The sequence below is a fragment of the Camelus dromedarius genome, chromosome 30 (assembly GCF_036321535.1).
Source record: "Camelus dromedarius isolate mCamDro1 chromosome 30, mCamDro1.pat, whole genome shotgun sequence".
Lineage (NCBI taxonomy): Eukaryota > Metazoa > Chordata > Mammalia > Artiodactyla > Camelidae > Camelus > Camelus dromedarius.
This window is the reverse complement of record NC_087465.1, coordinates 9,004,530-9,022,204: the sequence shown is the minus strand read 5'-3', so window position 1 is coordinate 9,022,204 and position 17,675 is coordinate 9,004,530. Positions and strand designations below refer to the sequence as shown.

General features: G+C 41.2%; 1 protein-coding gene across 2 annotated transcripts in view; it reads left to right on the top strand.

Moving 5' to 3' along the window:
- The window catches only part of PDE7A (phosphodiesterase 7A), a 111,511-nt gene that overhangs the window by 87,247 nt on the left and 6,589 nt on the right, over positions 1-17,675 (top strand). Inside the window, exons 7-16 of one of the 2 annotated variants that reach the window (XR_010378471.1) lie at positions 1,655-1,755; positions 4,438-4,569; positions 4,763-4,854; positions 6,781-6,925; positions 7,521-7,617; positions 8,295-8,375; positions 12,629-12,901; positions 12,983-13,214; positions 14,357-16,895; positions 17,164-17,276. Coding sequence is in view for 1 of the 2 variants with exons in the window: in XM_010987163.3 (XP_010985465.3) it covers positions 1,655-1,755; positions 4,438-4,569; positions 4,763-4,854; positions 6,781-6,925; positions 7,521-7,617; positions 8,295-8,375; positions 10,133-10,341 (857 nt within the window). In the remaining variant the exon portion in view is untranslated. Of the gene's footprint in view, positions 1-1,654; positions 1,756-4,437; positions 4,570-4,762; positions 4,855-6,780; positions 6,926-7,520; positions 7,618-8,294; positions 8,376-10,132; positions 11,917-12,628; positions 12,902-12,982; positions 13,215-14,356; positions 16,896-17,163; positions 17,277-17,675 lie in introns of those variants that run through there. The other variant, XM_010987163.3, reaches the window with a different exon arrangement.

The following is a 17,675-nucleotide window of genomic DNA, read 5'->3' as shown; positions in this document are numbered from 1 at the left end:
GCCTCGAGTCTGGGGGGCTGTGGAGGCTCTTCTGGTCTGGCTGAGCTTGTCTGCATACCTCCCTTAACACCAGGTGAGCTGTGGGGGGCCTCGGCCGGGCCCTCAGCCGGGCCACTGGGCCTGACCTGGTTCTGCTCTACATGGTCTCCCGTTAGAAGGAAGAGGAGGAATTTGGCACCATAATAGAGTCACGTTAAAAGAAAAGAAAAGAAAAAATTACTTACTTTACAACAAGGCAAGCTTGTTCAAAAAGAGATGTCCAGTTTGTAGGAGAGAGCTGGTGTGCCCAGACCTCTGGAGCCCGATTCAGCACTGGCTCGCCTTCACATCCACCACGTGCTGGTGGCCAGAACCAGTCAGATGGGGGTGGACCACACCTCTTGGTGGGGAAGCTTTGAAGGCTCAAAGCCATGGGTGGGAGGGCCTGGCCAAGAATTGGGACCGTTTTGCAGTCAGTCTCTTAGATCAGCCACAGCTTCCTGACAGAAATGACACATTTCTGTCCCCTCCTGGAGTTTTGAAGCTAAAACTTTAAACGACCAGGTACATCACACTTAGTTAGATCTTCCGTTTTTCTCATCCCAGAAATCTCTTGACAGTAAACTTCAAAGATTATTTTGAATATGTTTTAATAGGAAGAGTGGTATTTACTTTGGCCCACTCTGCTAGGAGCAAAATTGGAGTCTTTCACCAAATAAATATGTTAGAAAAAAAATTAGTGTGGGAATTCTAATTTTTTTAAGGAAGAAGATAATATTTTCTTTCCTCTTAAGTACCAAACTAAGAAAACTTATTACCTAGGACTTTTGAGAAACTTTCAATGCATATTTATTTAGAAATTATGTCCCTGTAATACTGCACTAATATCTAGATAATAAAACACATACAAAAATAGATATTAACCACAGTATTCAGGCTATTTTAAAGGATGGGCTCAAAGTGAACACAGAATTCTAACACTCTTTCCATCTCACCAGTGAGTTCACCATCTTGGGCTCAGCTCACTTTGCTTGGAAACACTGGATTGAATGTTAAGCCATTGGGGCCCAAGTACAGGTTTGACGGTGGCGGGGACAACTCTGCCCCTAGTCCTCGTCTGCTATTTTATGCCGGCATAACAGACAGTGAGCAGAGGAGGCGGGATAACAGAAGAGCCTTGCCTACCACCGAGAAACTAATTTCAGATCCGACACTCACCGCACTGATGACACATCCAGAAGCTTGTTTCCACATACCCCAGTGTCTGTGTTATTTTAGAATTTTGTTCATGGATGAATTTCTAGTTCACAGAACAGTACCTGGCACAGTATATATTTGTTGAATAAATTGTACTGTTTTTATTAAACTAAGAAACTCTTTTTAAATTAAAAAAGTCAAAGGAGTTTGGCACAGTGATTATCATTTTAAAAGAGAAAATAAAAATTATTATAATTTTGACACGAATACTTTCTCTTTAAAAAAGTTTCAAACAGGTTAGGCGTCAAAGCGGGATCAGTGCTTTAGGTAAATGTGAAGTGGCCGTCGTCTCTGAATCTGCACGGTTAGCTGATGACATGTGAGGCATAGCTGGAGGGCTCATAAGCCTTGCAGATTTTGTACTTGTACATGCCTCCTGTTTGCAGTTGAATTTGGGGTCTTTTTTTCTTTGATGCAGTTATGATTCAAGAGGATTACCACAGTCAGAACCCTTACCACAATGCCGTCCACGCTGCAGATGTTACTCAGGCCATGCACTGTTACTTAAAGGAACCTAAGGTAAGGACTTGACGTACACAGTGGGTGAAAATCCTGAGATTCCTTTGATTTAATTGCAGACACTTTCCCTTGAGCTGGTGATTTAATCAGACTCAAAATCAGAAGTGTCCTTCACGAGAATAGGACGTAGCTGGATCAGGTTACCAGATGTGCCTGTATTTGTAAGTGCACAGCCAGAGAATTGGGATCATTGTGGAGAGAGAGGTGGAGAAGTCTAGGGGTGGCCAGGACCCGTGGACCCTCCCATGCTGCGTCCAGACATTGGCACTGATGCTAAACTCCACAGGGGCGGTTCAGTGATGAAGGGGGTGCTTGCGTTTCAGGGCTTAGTGACTTTATCTATGTCCTTAATTGAAGCTTTGACGGATAAGTTCACTGGCTATGTTAATGAAAACTGTTTAAAATAAGAATTATTAGAGCTACATGGGCAAAAGGTGCTTAAAATTAGTACAGCCAGAGCTGCATAAGACAGCGTCTGTGTCCACGTTCGTCCCTGCACACTCTCGGCCCCGCCGTCCTGCCCAGTGCCTGCACACACCCCAGCTCCTTCTCGTTGTGTGCGGACAGTGTGAGGCAAAGGGAGAATCCTTCACAGACCCTCCTCTGTGCCCCAGAGAATTCAGTGTTTTCCTCCATCAATCCGTTTGCCTGGCTGGATGGTGATTAGGTACCAGTTTCTCCCACAAGACTCTCAAACAGGCACTTCAGGCTTGGCCTAGAGTTTTTTAAAGTTTAATTTAAAAATTGGGGTGTTTGGGAGTATACATTTGTCAAAAATATACACATAAAATATATGCATTTTATTACTGCATATAAATAACGCCACCATAGCTGATTTTTTTTTAAGTCATGAAATTATATACTTTATAAATTGGGGTGTTTTCACATATTCCACAATCTCTTGAAACATCAGAAACGTGGCAGCCACGTGGCTATGTTCTCGGAGTTGGCGTCAACTGGCTAACCTGGTTTAGTTAGCTGGTTTCCCTCCCAGCATGCACCCAGAACCTTGTAAGTAAGCTGTGCTTTAAAAAAAAAACCTTATTTTTTTAAGTGCTTTTGCATATCCTAAAGAACAAATTATTGTCTTTACTATCTTCTCATTCATTGAACTCCATAATACCGATTATACGTAACACAAAAATAAATAATTTACATTCTCTGTCTGCCAACAGCTTACAGTATTTTAGGGGATTCAGGCTCTCAGTAGTTTTTGTTTGTTTGTTTTTGTTGTTTTTTCTCCCAAACTGAGATGGACTTGACACAGGATGGGAAAAGATCCATTCTGGCATAGAGAGAATATATTAGAATTTGAATCTAAATTTATTTGTATCTCATATTTTTAAATTTTTCAGTTTTCACTCTCATTTTATCATGTGCCATGTATGTCCGCTCAGTATGATGATCTGTAAATAAGTATACCTATAGTGGTGGCGTACGCTCAGACCTCTTACTGTTGGGGCACTCTGCGGAGTGTTATTGTGGCAAGACATGCAAAGTGCTGTAGGAGCACAATTCAGTCATCTGCTGGGGAAGGGGCTGGAGGCAGATAATGGAGGTGGGGCAGGGGTGTCCGTGGAGTTGGGCCTTGAAAGATGAGTGGAAGTTGGCCAGAACATGAGCGGTGGTTCATGAAAAGCAGGTGATATACTCAAGGCGGTTATTTTTTTATCATGGAAATTTTCAGTAACCTTATTTATTGTGATTATTTTATTGTATCAAGTAAAATTAGTAAATAATTACTGAGAGTAAAGAATAATGGCAAGTTTACAAGATGGCTTTTCCTGCTGTGGATACATTGTGTATGTTGTGCTGAATGCATCCACCCATTGGGAAGGGATTTTATTACAAATTCCACAGAGACTCAGTAGCTTCCTTAAACATTTAGGACCTCAGAAATAACCTTGCATTTAGATTCTTAATTGAAATCTAGGGGGAGGGTGTAGCTCAAGTGGTAGAGCACATGCTTAGCATGCACACGGTCCTGGATTCAATCCCCCATACCGTCTCTAAAAAATAAACCTAATTACTTCCCCCGCAAAAAAAATAAATAAATAAATAAACAAAAATAAATAAATAAAGTCACCGAGAAAATGTAAAGAAAAAAATATGAAAACAAATATATGTATGCATATGCATGACTGGGACATTGTGCTGTACACCAGAGATTGACACATTGTAACTGTGTACAATACATAGGTCTATTGTATTGTACGCTGAAAAATCTGTTGAAGGGGTAGATCTCACCCTAAGTATTCTCACTACAATAAAAATTTTCTTTAAACCTTTTCTATTTGGTAGTAGCTACAGTAACAAAAACCTCTGTTAAAAAAAGAAACCCTCAAACCTCTGTTGTTTTATAGCTAATATTTCTCAAAAAGATGGTTTGTACTTTAGCTGTCATCTGAGTTAAGCTTGTTTAAAATGGCCAACAACAACAGTGTAAGGAGGAGCTGCATCCGTCAGCGCCCCATGGGAGGGACACTGTCATATCACATCTGCCCCCAGCGTGACGAGGAGACCAGCACCTGGCAGGTGCTCAGTGACCTAAGTGAACACCCTGAGAAACACGGAAGGAGGGGAGGTTGTCAGTACTGTCACTTGGGGCTGATAGCTACGATTGAGGTAGTAGATTTGTTTCAGAAATGTCTGTCGTCAGTTACTCTTTTTGTCCTGCCGTAGCTTGCCAACTCTGTAACTCCTTGGGACATCTTGCTCAGCTTAATTGCAGCTGCCACTCATGATCTGGATCATCCAGGTGTTAATCAACCTTTCCTTATTAAAACGAACCATTACTTGGCAACTTTATACAAGGTTAGTACAATATTATCATCCAGATTGAATGTTCTTGCATTCTAGAAAATCTTTCATGTTTTAAAGAAGTGAAGGTAGGAAACAAATTCTCAATGAATGTTAGAATTTTAACCAGATTAATGTTATTTACAAATAATTCTTTATGTTCAGAAAAAGACCATTTAGTAACTCAAAATATGTCCTTTTTTTGTAGAATACCTCAGTACTGGAAAATCACCACTGGAGATCTGCAGTGGGATTATTGAGAGAATCTGGTTTATTCTCACATATGCCATTAGAAAGCAGGTTGGTTGGATTAAGACAAAATTAATTAGTTATAAACTATAGGAATGAAATTAGCAAAACAATTTTATAAAGTTTTTAAAAATTATGTTATATTCAGATGTTCCACAGTTTTCAGATTTTATTCAATTTAACGGGTAAATTATTTTGTTTTACAAATTTATATCAACATTTTGGTTATTTAAACCTATTTTACAGTACAGTCAATAGTATTTTTTATTGAAATTTTATGAACGATTACTCCATGGATAGTATAAAATCTACTCCAAATACACAATGGCTCAGTCATAGTTCACTGCTTATTTATGTAAATAGTATTACATATTTCCATTTCATGCTCATTTGACTAAAACCGTAAGTTCTAGATGTAAAGGTAAATTACATCTAGAAAGCAAACATTCTGTATAAGAAATAGAATTGTTAAAATCTGTTTCAGGAAGTTTTCAAAACTGATAAAAAGTAAAAAGAATACTTTCTATCCTCAATAGCATAGTCCTGGAGTCACTTCCAGAGTTACAGGATAAAATAATGAACAGAAAGAACAGAAAGTACTAATCTTTTTAAGGAAAAATCATATCATCGTCCTTTCCTTTTTCCCTTTCACAATTTAAAACACCTCTAGAAAAAACTGAAGTGTTTTTTTTATAATGACCGTAAGAAAAAAGCTGGACTTTATTTTTTATTTTTTTAAATCTTTATTCATGGATACCATTTGGAGTTATGACAATATTTCTGGTAAGTAAAGTTATTTCTTACTGTAGTATAAATAGAAAAATTGCTTAGCCCACACAGTGTTTGTTTATATAAATTCTGTTTTTCTTGACTAAGATTAAACTATTTGTTTCAGATTAAATTGTTTGTTCCCTCTTTATCATGTTTTGTATTTGATGATTAACCCTTGCTGAATTATCAGATTTAATGCAAATAAAAACTGAACATAAGGAATACTACATACTAGCATTCTTCTGTGTTTTCCTTATTTAGAGTTTATTTTACTTAATATTCAATATTGTGAGCCTTTTAATCTGTTATTGACAGCTCTATACTGATCATTATATAGAGATAGTATTTTCTGTGGCCCACTGAAACAGAGGCAAGAGTCTTTAAAAAATTTCTCTTATTTGACTTAAGACAGTTTTTAAAATAATATAATAATGTATTTGTTATTTGTATTAACATGCTACCTTTTCCCTTCCAGGAAATTTGAATAGCCATACAGATAATTGATTCTTGAATTTAACCCTGAAAATATAGTTAAAGCTAAACTTTATCAAATTGTTTGGTGGAATTTTGTCAGGATTTAATCAGACATCATCAAAATGTCTGCAGAAGACAGTTTTTGGCCAGGCTGTTCTTCCTCCATCAGAACTTTTCTTCTGCCTCTCAGATCTCAGGCTCCAAAAAAGAATCCAAAGTTGTTTACCCTCAGCCCATCCCAGCAAAGAATTTTCCCAAACAACATACCAATCTTTCACAGATTTTTCTTCCTTCCTTCCTTCCTTCCTTCCTTCCTTCCTTCCTTCCTTCCTTCCTTCCTTCCTTCCTTCCCCCTTCCCTTCCCTTCCCTTCCCTTCCCTTCCCTTCCCTTCCCTTCCCTTCCCTTCCCTTCCCTTCCCTTCCCTTCCCTTCCCTTCCTTTTTCAGCCGTATAATTTCACCTTGGCTGGCAAAGTAAAGGCATTCCTTTTGGAATGTTTGCATAATAGTTTTTTCCTACAAACTCTCTTGGTTTTAGTTTTGATTATTTTAGTGGGTTTTTTCGTATGCATTCTTTAAAATCCATCTTTTATGATAGGTTAATGGTTGAATGGCAATTACAGTATCTTAGGCCCTATAAAGATTTCTGAGTACTAAGATTAAGGAAAAAAAGTCAAGAAGTAACTGTTTACTTGAAAGTGTTGTGTTTCTGTTTCTGTTTCTCTAACTCCAGGCAACAGATGGAGGCTCAGATAGGCGCTCTGATACTGGCCACAGACATCAGCCGCCAGAACGAGTACCTGTCCTTGTTCAGGGCCCATCTGGACAGAGGCGACTTACGCCTGGAAGACGCCAGGCATAGGCATTTGGTTTTACAGGTAAAATGGGGCTTGGAAAGGTCCTATTTCTTAGGCGGATAATGTGATTATTAGAATGAAAATGAAATATTCTTGTGTCGTTTTCTGAGTGGTTAAATCTGGGGGGAAACCGTGGTGTTTCCTTCCATCAGCAAAACTTTCGAAAAGGCAAGTCTGCTGCCTAGGAAAGCACTGTTGCTTTTGTATTTTCCATACTTGGGATTTCTGACAAAAACAGTTTTTGCAGAATGAGGGTTCCAATCAACAAACAGCATTTTATTTTAGGAAATTCTCACGTCTGAAAAATGAGGGAGAATTGGATGATTTGTTTGTAACTTTCTGGTTAATCCAGTCCTATGCTTGGCTCTCTGGAATTATCAAACATGTATAATAATGTTATATATATAATGATTTTAGCAGTCTTTCAGTATTTCCACAAAAATCACTGGTAGACCTAGGAGCATCATAAAAATCAGTATAAAAGACAATGAATTTCCTGTTGCAACATTTTCTTTTTTCAGGGGTTCTTCTCCTCACTGTTAGAGTATATTTAAACTTAATACAATTCAAATTTTATTTATTTTTCTTAAGACAATTTTACTGTTTTGCTTGTTAGATGGCTTTGAAATGTGCTGATATTTGTAACCCATGTCGGACTTGGGAATTAAGCAAGCAGTGGAGTGAAAAAGTAACAGAGGAATTCTTCCACCAAGGCAAGTTACAGTATTGGGTGATAATCTGTTCAGTTCATTTTTTAGCGTCATATGAATAAAATAACTCAGACATTTGCAGAGTCCAGCAGTAGGTGTTTGATAGTTTTAGTGACAATTCACAGTAAATGTACATATAACCAATAATATACAAATATACAAATTGAGCATCTGTTTTGAGAATTTTCTTTTGGAATAATCAAAATGTGTGTGTACGCACTGATGAATAGACGTAGACCAGGTTGGAAATTTTGCTGTACAGGATTTTCCTGCCCTTGCTCCATTCTTGTCTTGTGCAGGGACCATGGCCGTGTGAACAGGTAAGACATATTTTGTGATCTAAAGCCAAGAGGAAAGGATCTTTATTCCATACAACTTCCTTTTAGAAATCTAAGTTTGAAATTAAAATACTGACAGAGTTTCAGTCTTGGGGTAACACCTAGTGAAAGTTTTCCACCCTCGCCATTTAAAATAGGATGTCAGTTTGGTAACCTTTTCTGTGTGTGAATAACTTAAAATTTAAAAAAGAACTAATTTAGAAGCCGTTCGTCCTTTCATGAGCACTAGGTATGTTACATTTTTTCCTAAGGAATTTATGAGTAAGATGAAGACTTTAATTATATATTTAACTAATAGGTATATTCCACATTAAGAATTCTCTCTCTTTTTTTAATTTCTAGGAGATATAGAAAAAAAGTATCATTTGGGTGTGAGTCCACTTTGTGATCGTCAGACTGAATCTATTGCCAACATCCAGATTGGTAACTATGCATACTCAGATGTAACTGGTTTAAAAAAAATCCTGTTGATTTTAATTTTGTCAAGAAGAGATATACATTTGAAATATGAGTATTAAAATTATGCTTGTTTCTAATTTTTAAATAATTTAAGAAATTTTGCCCTTGTTTTTCCTTTTTTTTTTTGGCTCTTATAATTTACTCTCATTTGATTTAAGTTCACAGAAAGTTAAGTGGGTGCACAAGTGGTTGAGCAGCAAATAAACAGGAGTCCCACCTTCTGACTGGGGCCTGTTTGATGGTGTCTGTGGCCCCGGCCTGTTCTTTGTTACCAGGTGCTTGAGACCTAAAAGAATCTTAGGTAACAGAGAGCCAGAAGTGAGAGCTAATTTGTTGGATGTTAGAGACAGGATGCAGAAGTTCTCACCAGGTGGAACAAGGGGAGAATCAAGTAAGAAGAATCGTGAAACCTGTGATAAAGTTCTGCCTTTGGGTCCAGAACTCCAGCTGCTCATGACTTAACTCTGGCTCCTGGAAAAGACAGGGCTCTGGGTGTCTGGATCAGCCTAACACAGAGGTGTGAGGATGGCTGCCCAAAAATGCCATGATGCTCTTTGACTGCAGTAATGACATGTTTCCGTGTTTTCTCTTCCTCCTCACCGGAACATAACTCGTTGAGGGCACATCTCGTCTGTCTGTTCATGCTTATCCCTGCCCTCCCCCCACCAAACAGTGTCTGGCACATAGTAGGTTCTCAGTTAACGTGTGTAGAGGGAATGGACGAGATGGAAGAAAGCCTTATTTCCAATCTCATAACTACTACTGCAGATACCATAATTTGTACACTTGAAAAAATTCAACCATCAGACCTCATATGACTTTTGTAATTAAAAGTGGTGGCTGCTATTGCTTTACTTCCAGTGAAATTTTTTTTGTTGGCTAAACGGAACCCATATTGTCTGTGGGCCACGTGGTCTTTTGCTGAGAAGAAAAGTTTTAAAGATGAAGAAACTTTAAAAATTGTTAAACAAGGAGTGATAGAATTTGAATGTACATTTCCTCTGTCCGCAACAGATCAAAAATGCAGGAAGATAGTCTTATTTGCTTCTCCTAATATATGTGATTTGGTTGTTGAGGTATTTCCTACGGTGCTGCTTTTTACCCTGTGTAGTGTTGAGTCGGGAACAACGTGCTGTATAACCTAGAGATGCGGACAGTCCCGAACTTACTCATTTTCTCTTTCTGACTGTGAATTAAGGGAGATGATTATATGAGTTGTCTACAAAGTAGGACCTTGGTACACTTTGGTGTTCACTTTAATAATGGTTTAATCTCCTCTGTTCTTTGTAGACACATACTTTTTGTCATGAGGTTTGGCTTCATAAATTCTGAGTTAATTTTTTTTTTGAGGCAGGATAGGTAATTAAGCCTTTATTTATTTTTTAATGGAGGTACTAGGGACTGAACCCAGGACCTCGTATATGCTAAGCATGTGTTTTACCACTGAGCTATGCCCTCCCCTCTCTGAATTACTTAAAATGGCCACCTGTGATCTTGACGGGCGTGCAGATTACCATCCCCGAGGGGACAGAGCGGTACCCCAGCTGGAGCTGCACTTCAGTCCAGGCCTGGTCCCCCCGCCCTCCAACTGTGCTGTGCCCCGTTCTTCAGAGAGCTGGCTGAAATAGGAATAGGACTTAAGAGCGTAAACACTATATAGGTGTTTTAAAGATAAGGTTTCAGGATGTAGGTTAACACCTTCTTTCTCTTATTTTCTCGAGGCTTCATGACTTACCTAGTGGAGCCTTTATTCACAGAATGGGCCCGGTTTTCCAATACCAGGCTGTCCCAGACAATGCTCGGGCACGTGGGGCTGAATAAAGCCAGCTGGAAGGGACTGCAGAGAGAACAGTCGAGCAGTGAGGACACTGATGCTGCATTTGAGGAGCTGAACGCACAGTTATTACCTCAGGAAAACCGATTATCATAACCCCCAGGATCGGTGAGACAGACTGCCTCCTGGAGGTTTTTAGAAATGTGAATGGGGTCTTGAGGTGAGAGAACTGACCCTTGACTGTCAAGGGAAGTGAATGATGCCAGCATTATTTATTTCCAAGATTTCCTCTGTTGGATCATTTGAACCCACTTTTTAATTACCCGACCTGAACACACAGCAATATGCGTTTGGCTTTTGTGTGAAACCTCGAATATGCGAAGCCCAGCAGGAGCGAAACCAAGGGAAGGCCGAAGGAAGATTGTGGTGAGCCCCATGCTCCTCAGAGCGCCATGAGACTTGAACTGAAGCCTTCAGCAGAGTCTCTTGGAATTAACCAGTCCGACGCAGCAGTGTGTGTCTGTAGCTTCCACTAAGTTCTCTCGGAGAAAATGGAACTGTGAAGTGCCCAGCCTCTGCCACCTCTGGCAAGACTCGATGTTTACAAACCAACTCTGAAATATTGGTTCTAAATTTGCCTTGGAGCATGATTGTGAAAGAACCACTAAGAATTTTAAAGATCAAACCTAAAACTGCAGCTCTTCCCCCGGTTTGCCTTTTCTTCTTCTTTGGATGCCACCAAAGCCTCCCATTTGCTCCAGTTTTACTTTGTGCACTGGAAACTGAGCATTTATCTTAGAGCACCGCCAGCTTTCACTCCAGTGCTGTTCGGCAATGCAATTTTTTTAACTTAGATTTTAATTGGGGGAGGGCGGGGCGGAACACCAGTGTCCTAGCTGTATTATGATTCTGCAGTGAAGACATTGCATGTTGTTTTCACTACTGTACACTTGACCTGCACATGCAAGAAAAAGGTGGAATGTTTAAAACACCATAATCAGCTCAGGGTATTTGCCAATCTGAAATAAAGTGGGATGGGCACGTGTGTCCTTCAGAGCAAGGGTACTAGAGTCCCCTCTCGCTGCAGTGAGTGAGAGGCGTGGTGTGTGTGTGCGGATGTGTGTTTGCGGGCACGCTCGTGCATGTGTGACTGTGCATGTGTCCTATTTATCCACGTGGGAGGGATTGGAAACGTCCGTTTTTATTTATTATTTTAGAATGTGACATAATGAGCAGCCACACTTGGGGAGGGGCAGGGAGGTGCGCTGCGACTGATCGCTCCAGTTGCCTTAAACTATGCACAAAGCTAAGTGACCAAACTTCTTGTTTTGATTTGAAAAAAGTGCATTGTTTTCTTGTCCCTCCCTTTGATGAAACGTTACCCTTTGACGGGCCTTTTGATGTGAACAGATGTTTTATAGGACAAAATCTAAGGACTAATTTTAAACTTACAACATTCCACTTTTGTAATTTGTTTTACATTGTTTTCTGTATAGTAAGCACAACTGTAATCTAGTTTTAAGAGAAACTGGTGCTTTCTTTTAGTTCAATTGTATTTCCCTTGTTACTGTAAAAGACTGTTTCTTAATTATGTTTACAGTTTGTTGCAACAGCCATTTTCTTGGGAGAAAGCTTGAGTGTAAAGCCCTGTGTCAGAGGCTTTGCCGTACTCATTTTAATACGTGCCTGTTGCTGTTTAACTTTTGATGAATAAAAACCTATCTTTTCACATTTTCATCTTTGATATTTACCTTCTAACTCAATCTTTTGGAATTCATGATGCTAAATTACTAGGAAATCAGGGAATTAGCTTCTTGGCTCTGGCATTCACTCATCAGACATGGGTGCAGGCAGAGCCGGGTGCAGGCACGGTCCTGCGGGGGTCATCTCCACCTCACGGGGAGTGAGCTGAGGCCCAGGCGCAGTCTGCAGAGTCCTGACTGATCCCCAAGGGAAGTCAGCTCTGGATTCCACAGATGGGAACCCCAGCGCCTCATGCAGGTACCAAGATACTAGTTTTGTTGGCCTTTTAAAACTCAAGTAGTGAGAAATGGTCACTTAATTATACTTGATTACTGTCAGTGTAAGAAAGGTACCACCGGGCCTCTCTGGATCTTTCCAAGTCCATTTCATTAGACGGGATGAGTGCAAACTTTGAACTCAAACAGTTTTTTTTTTTTTTTTAAAAAGTCATTATTTGCATGGGAGAGTGATGTCCAATAGGATATAATGTGAGCCTGTGTGACTGTCAATTTTTGAGTAGTCACATTTGAAAAATGAAAAAGAAACAGATGGAATTAATTTTAATAGCATTTATTCCAATACAGCCAAAATATTTTCTCATTTCAATATATAGTCATTATAAAAAACAATTAGGAGATGTTTTACCTTCTTTTTTCTGTTACAGTGTCTTTCAAATCTGGCGTGTATTTTATGCTTACAGCACATCTCGGTTTGGACTAGCCACGTTTCAAGTGCCCAGTCTCCACATGGGCTTGTGGCCACCATGCTAGACAGCTGGGTACAGAAGTCTGATGGTGGCAGAGCTGAGGGTGACCTGGGGAAGGTTAACTGGCCACTTACATGAGGCAGCATCACCGTGGCAGATCTCATGCGTCTGGAATCTGATAAGGATCCAACCCACTCACAGACCTAGAATCTCAGCACACGGAGGGTGGAACTACCTCACAGCAAACTTACATTAACCAAGCTCACGGTAAATGATATTTTTAAAAGGTGTTTATTTTAGTGTAATTTACAATGAGAAATATAACTATCAATTATTCTCTCCCTTCAGGCAGATCTTCTTGGGAAGCTAAGTTCTGATCAGCCAGTTACTTGGTGAACATGGATTCTGAGCTTGGGGAACAAGCTGCCCCATGCATCCTATGGGGATGCTCCTGCTGACACTCGTGTCTGTGGACCAGGGCTCCCAGGACGATGCTGGAGGTTCTCTGCCGGCATCTGCTCCTCCACGTCCGCTTCTGTTTGGCATGTCCAGTAGATGCCAGACTGTCAGCCTGTCTCAGGTGAGCCTGCTCGGGCTCTGTCTGCCGGTGTGTGACTGCTTGCTTCTTCTCTGACCTCTTGCGTTTTTCACTGTTTGATATTCAGAGGATTGATTTCTTATTTCCATTCTCAAGGGGAGACACCTGAATGTTGCTCTCATTTCCCGCCTAAAGATGTGATAAACCCATTGGAAAGTTGTGTTTTGTTACATATATGAGGGCTTACCATCTACAGCCCTGCTTTTTAAATAGGACCTATATTCCGTGAACACTGATTTTCTAGAAAAATTTGAGGAAACAGTACATTTAGAAGATCATATTTAAAATAAGTAATTAAACATTATGAAACAGAATGCAAAATTCACATGAATTTTTAAGATAAAAATAGGAGACTTCAAAGAAGTGTAGAGCATTGTGGCAGCCCTTGGGGGCTCTGGGCCAGCCTTTAGTGGTGGGGCATCTCCTCTGCTCTAGGGCACAGGTCCTCGGAGAGAAAACCTGGTAAGCCTCAGCTTAACACAACAAACACTTAAAACAACTGGTTCCTGGGCAGTATTTGTACTCAGTAAATGTGATGGTTTATAACAATCCTCTTTGTTCAAGAGAAGTAACTATTTTATGTCCTTTGCAAACCTGGGAAATATATTTGTACCTTAGGTACAAGTTAGAGGTGCTAGTAATTCTTTGAAGGTTCCTATAACAGCCTCTTTTTCCAAAAAAACTTCCTTGACTCTTAAAGCTTTCAGTTTTCCTAAAACTTCACATCAGAGGTTTACAGTGTTTTCATGTGTACTCTTCTTAAAAATGTATAAATTTTTTGTTTAAATCTCCTCCCAATCAGCTTGGGACAGTGACCGACAGCTGATATGCATTCAGTAATGTTTTTAAATAAATGCACATATTAATCAGCATACATTTGGGACACACAGTTGTTCAGATATCTGCAAGGCTGAGCCTGAGCCATTCTTTGTTTGCTAAGGATTTGTCTTTTGGAAGGCCCCCGAGGGTCGTGGTCTCCAGGAAGAGGGATCACTACTTGGGGGCGGGCTGATGGGGACACGCAGCTCTCCTCCATCTTGTCTCTTGTGCTCGACACAGGGCTGGTGTAAATCGTGCCGTCAACACACGTTGAACAAATTAACTTGGTATTGTTTCCTTTTTAGCTATCAGTCTACCATTACAGAAAATTATGTTGAAACCAGTCTGTCTGTGCTGAAGTCATGTGGTACCAGTATCTGAGTTGCTGTTATGGGCAGAGCACTGCACTGGATGTAATGAAGGTATAAATAATTGCAGAACATGATCTCTGTTCTCAAAACCTTTGGGTGACAAGATGATGTGTGAAAAGCATTTGTTACATAATATGGCAGGTTTCTATATTGTACAAAATGAGTGCAAAGTGTTGGGAGCTGTTGAGAATGAATGATTTTGTTGGGTTCATGTTGAAAATGACACCATTTCCAGTAATTCTTGACTTTTATTATTAATATCCTTGACTGGTAAAAATCATTTAGCTTTCAAATTTGATTCTAAAATACAAGTCTTAGATGTTCAGTATGTAAAATACTTCTCAATCACAATCACATTTTTTACTCCTTTACTACTTTCTAAGTCATCCTGAAACCCGTGTGTTTAATATTAGAGTATTTCTAGCTGTAACATAAAACTGGAGCACACTGTTGACACTTTCCACTGGTACCATCAGCAGTCTTGTTAACATAGTTCATCTTATATTACATTTACCTTTGAGCTCTACATTGAGCTTTTTGAGCATAAATTTGAAGTGTTTCTTTACTGTTGAGCCATGTCCTGTAAAGAACCAGGAGGCTGGCTGCATGGTATCCCCCCGTTATAGCTTAGCTGAAATTTGTATAAGTTCTATATGTAAACTTTTTTGAGGAAAGTATCGTAAAGGGATGTGTTTTAAGATCCTAGGTGAACATCTGCAGAAAACAGGACTTTTGAATTTCCGTCTAAGAATCATCACAAGATAGGGATTAGTTTTTTCCATGACAGGGAGCAGAGGCTCACTCAGATAAGTGCATGTTAACTGGGGACTTTATCTTGAAGATTCGTGTTCATAACAGACGAGCCCTTGTGAAGGCTGGAGGAGCAGAAGCTGGGGTCTGAGCATCCTGAGATGTTGCTTTTTGCTGCATCTGCTGCTTTCTCCCACACTCCTGGTCCTTTTCCCGAATCTTCTCTACCTTGGAGTGTCTGCTTAGAAAGGCCAGGATAGTGTAGTTTCTAAAAGTGTTGTCTTTGTGGCTAGATGGGCTGGGTTTGGGTCTTTCGTCATGTAAAGCCAGTCACCCAGTCTTTTCGGTGGCTTCCTAACCTGTAAAACAGCCTTGTTCATTTCTTCATAATCTGCTTTGTATGAACTGCCCGTGGACACTTGTACCTCATGACATCTTTATTTGAGCTCCAGATACCAACTGCCCCCCTTCTCAGGGTTTCCTCTTCAAATTCCCAAGGGAGAATCTGATCGGACCAGCTAACCAAGGCTGCATCCCGGGTCACAGACCAGTCTCTGCGTCACCAGGTGTTCTCCTTGCAGAGGGAAGGTCAGAGAGCCTGGACGACCGGACCCCAGACCGGTGTCTCATATGCACCCCCTCCCTCACGGCTAACACAGCTGTCGTTACAGAAGCGCCTCCCCCCACGCCTCCACCTCATCCTTTCTCGTCCTTTGATGACCAGGGTGACTGGCTAAGGAAGAGGGACGGTGACGAGGCAGCAGGAGCAGAAGGCTGCTGCTCACAGCTGTGGTAGAAATCCTGTCATGAAGTCTTTGTCCCCAAAGTAAGGCTTTTCCAGCTAGGAGAGCAGGTCTGAGGGGCTGGACGGCCCTGGAACAGCCACGGCTCCCTGGATGGAGGGTGAGGCACTGTTGGATCCTCTTCCATTTACCTTCCTGAGCGCGTCTGAGTTGCTCGGGTTACACTCCGGGCTTATGGAAGGCTCTCTCTCTGTGACCTTTAGAAGAGGCTGGAGCGTCTACCAGAGAGGAGGTTGAGAAGCTAGAGGGACGTTATTAAGGCTTCCAGCCCCATGAAGTGGACTAAGGACAACAGTCTCAGAGGAGAACATACAAGATTTCCAGATCCTTCTGCGGTTATGCTGTCAGATCTCAAGTGATCGCACTAGTGCCAGTGAAGAACTAGCTTGCAAGGGAGAACTAACCATGTTAGGAAGCAGGTTCGGGGGTAGCTCAGAAGAACGCTGATGCTCCAGGATGAGGAGGGGCAGAGGGGTTAGGAATGGCGGAAGGCTCACGGGAAGTATTGTGACAGTGAGAACGATATGGTCACCAGCTGCCTCATTCTGCCTGACAACCCCAGAGCTGCTGTTACTGGGCAACGCCTGCAAGTTTAAACTTCTCTCTCCCAGATCTGACCCACAGCGGGGACTTCTGTTTTCAGAGAGGTTATTGGAGGATGATTTCCCCAAACTCTTGTTTCTAATAGTAGTTCCCTCATATTGTCTTCCTTCACCACTAAGACACAGACTCACCGGAATTCTTAATACAGCAGGAGGACAGAAGGGCCTATGACTGGGAGGACAACCAGAATGAAAGCCTGTGAGACCCGCTGCTCCACTCCAGCCCTGTGCACAGATGACACCTTTTCCAGGTGCCAGGGACCACGTCTCCTGGGAGAAATCAGTCCACTGAGAACTAGTGCCCTCATGTGAAACAATGTAAGTCATAACTTCCTTAGCACTCTATATACCATTCATAGAAAATGTTCAAAATCATTTTTTAATCCTCAACAATTTTTTGAGCTGAACATTATTCCCATTTTAAAAATAGAGGTGTGACTTGGCCAGGATCATGCACATGGATCACGTGTAACTCCAGGTCCAGTGCGCTTCGTGTGGCCCTTGAACAACACGGGTTTGAACTGCGTGGGTCCACTTACATGTGGACTTTTTTCAGTAAACATAGTACCGTATTTTCATTTTACAGATCTGCAAGTGGGGAAAAGTTTGTGTTTGATCAGAGATCATAATATGTGGAATCAAAGAAACAAAAGTTTGAGTCCTGGACTACCCAAACCTGGCGCGGCTTCCCGCCCTCGGGTGAGCCAGCTGTCTGCTTTTCTGTTGCTGAAGCAGAGCGAGCCGTCCGCGACTCTTCCCCGGGGGGTCCGTGCCCCAGCCCTTACAGAGCTTTCCAGGGTCAGCTGTGTAGAGAGCCCCAGCAGACAAAACGTTGTACCAGCTACTTACTTTTTTGAGCCTCAGCTATAAAGCAGAGTTTAATCATTTTGAAGCTCTTCCACTTCAGGCATTGTGCTGCTGGGGGAGCCAGAAAGTGAATGCGAGGGTACGCGGGAAGACGGGTAAGCAGCATCCAGCACTCAGTCCCGGGGGCGGGTTATATAGGCTTGAGAGCCCCGGGGAAGCTCCCCTCACGTGACTGCCTTTCTCTCTTGATGCTGAAATCTCTTTGAGAGATAAGTGAGTGAGAGGTGATGT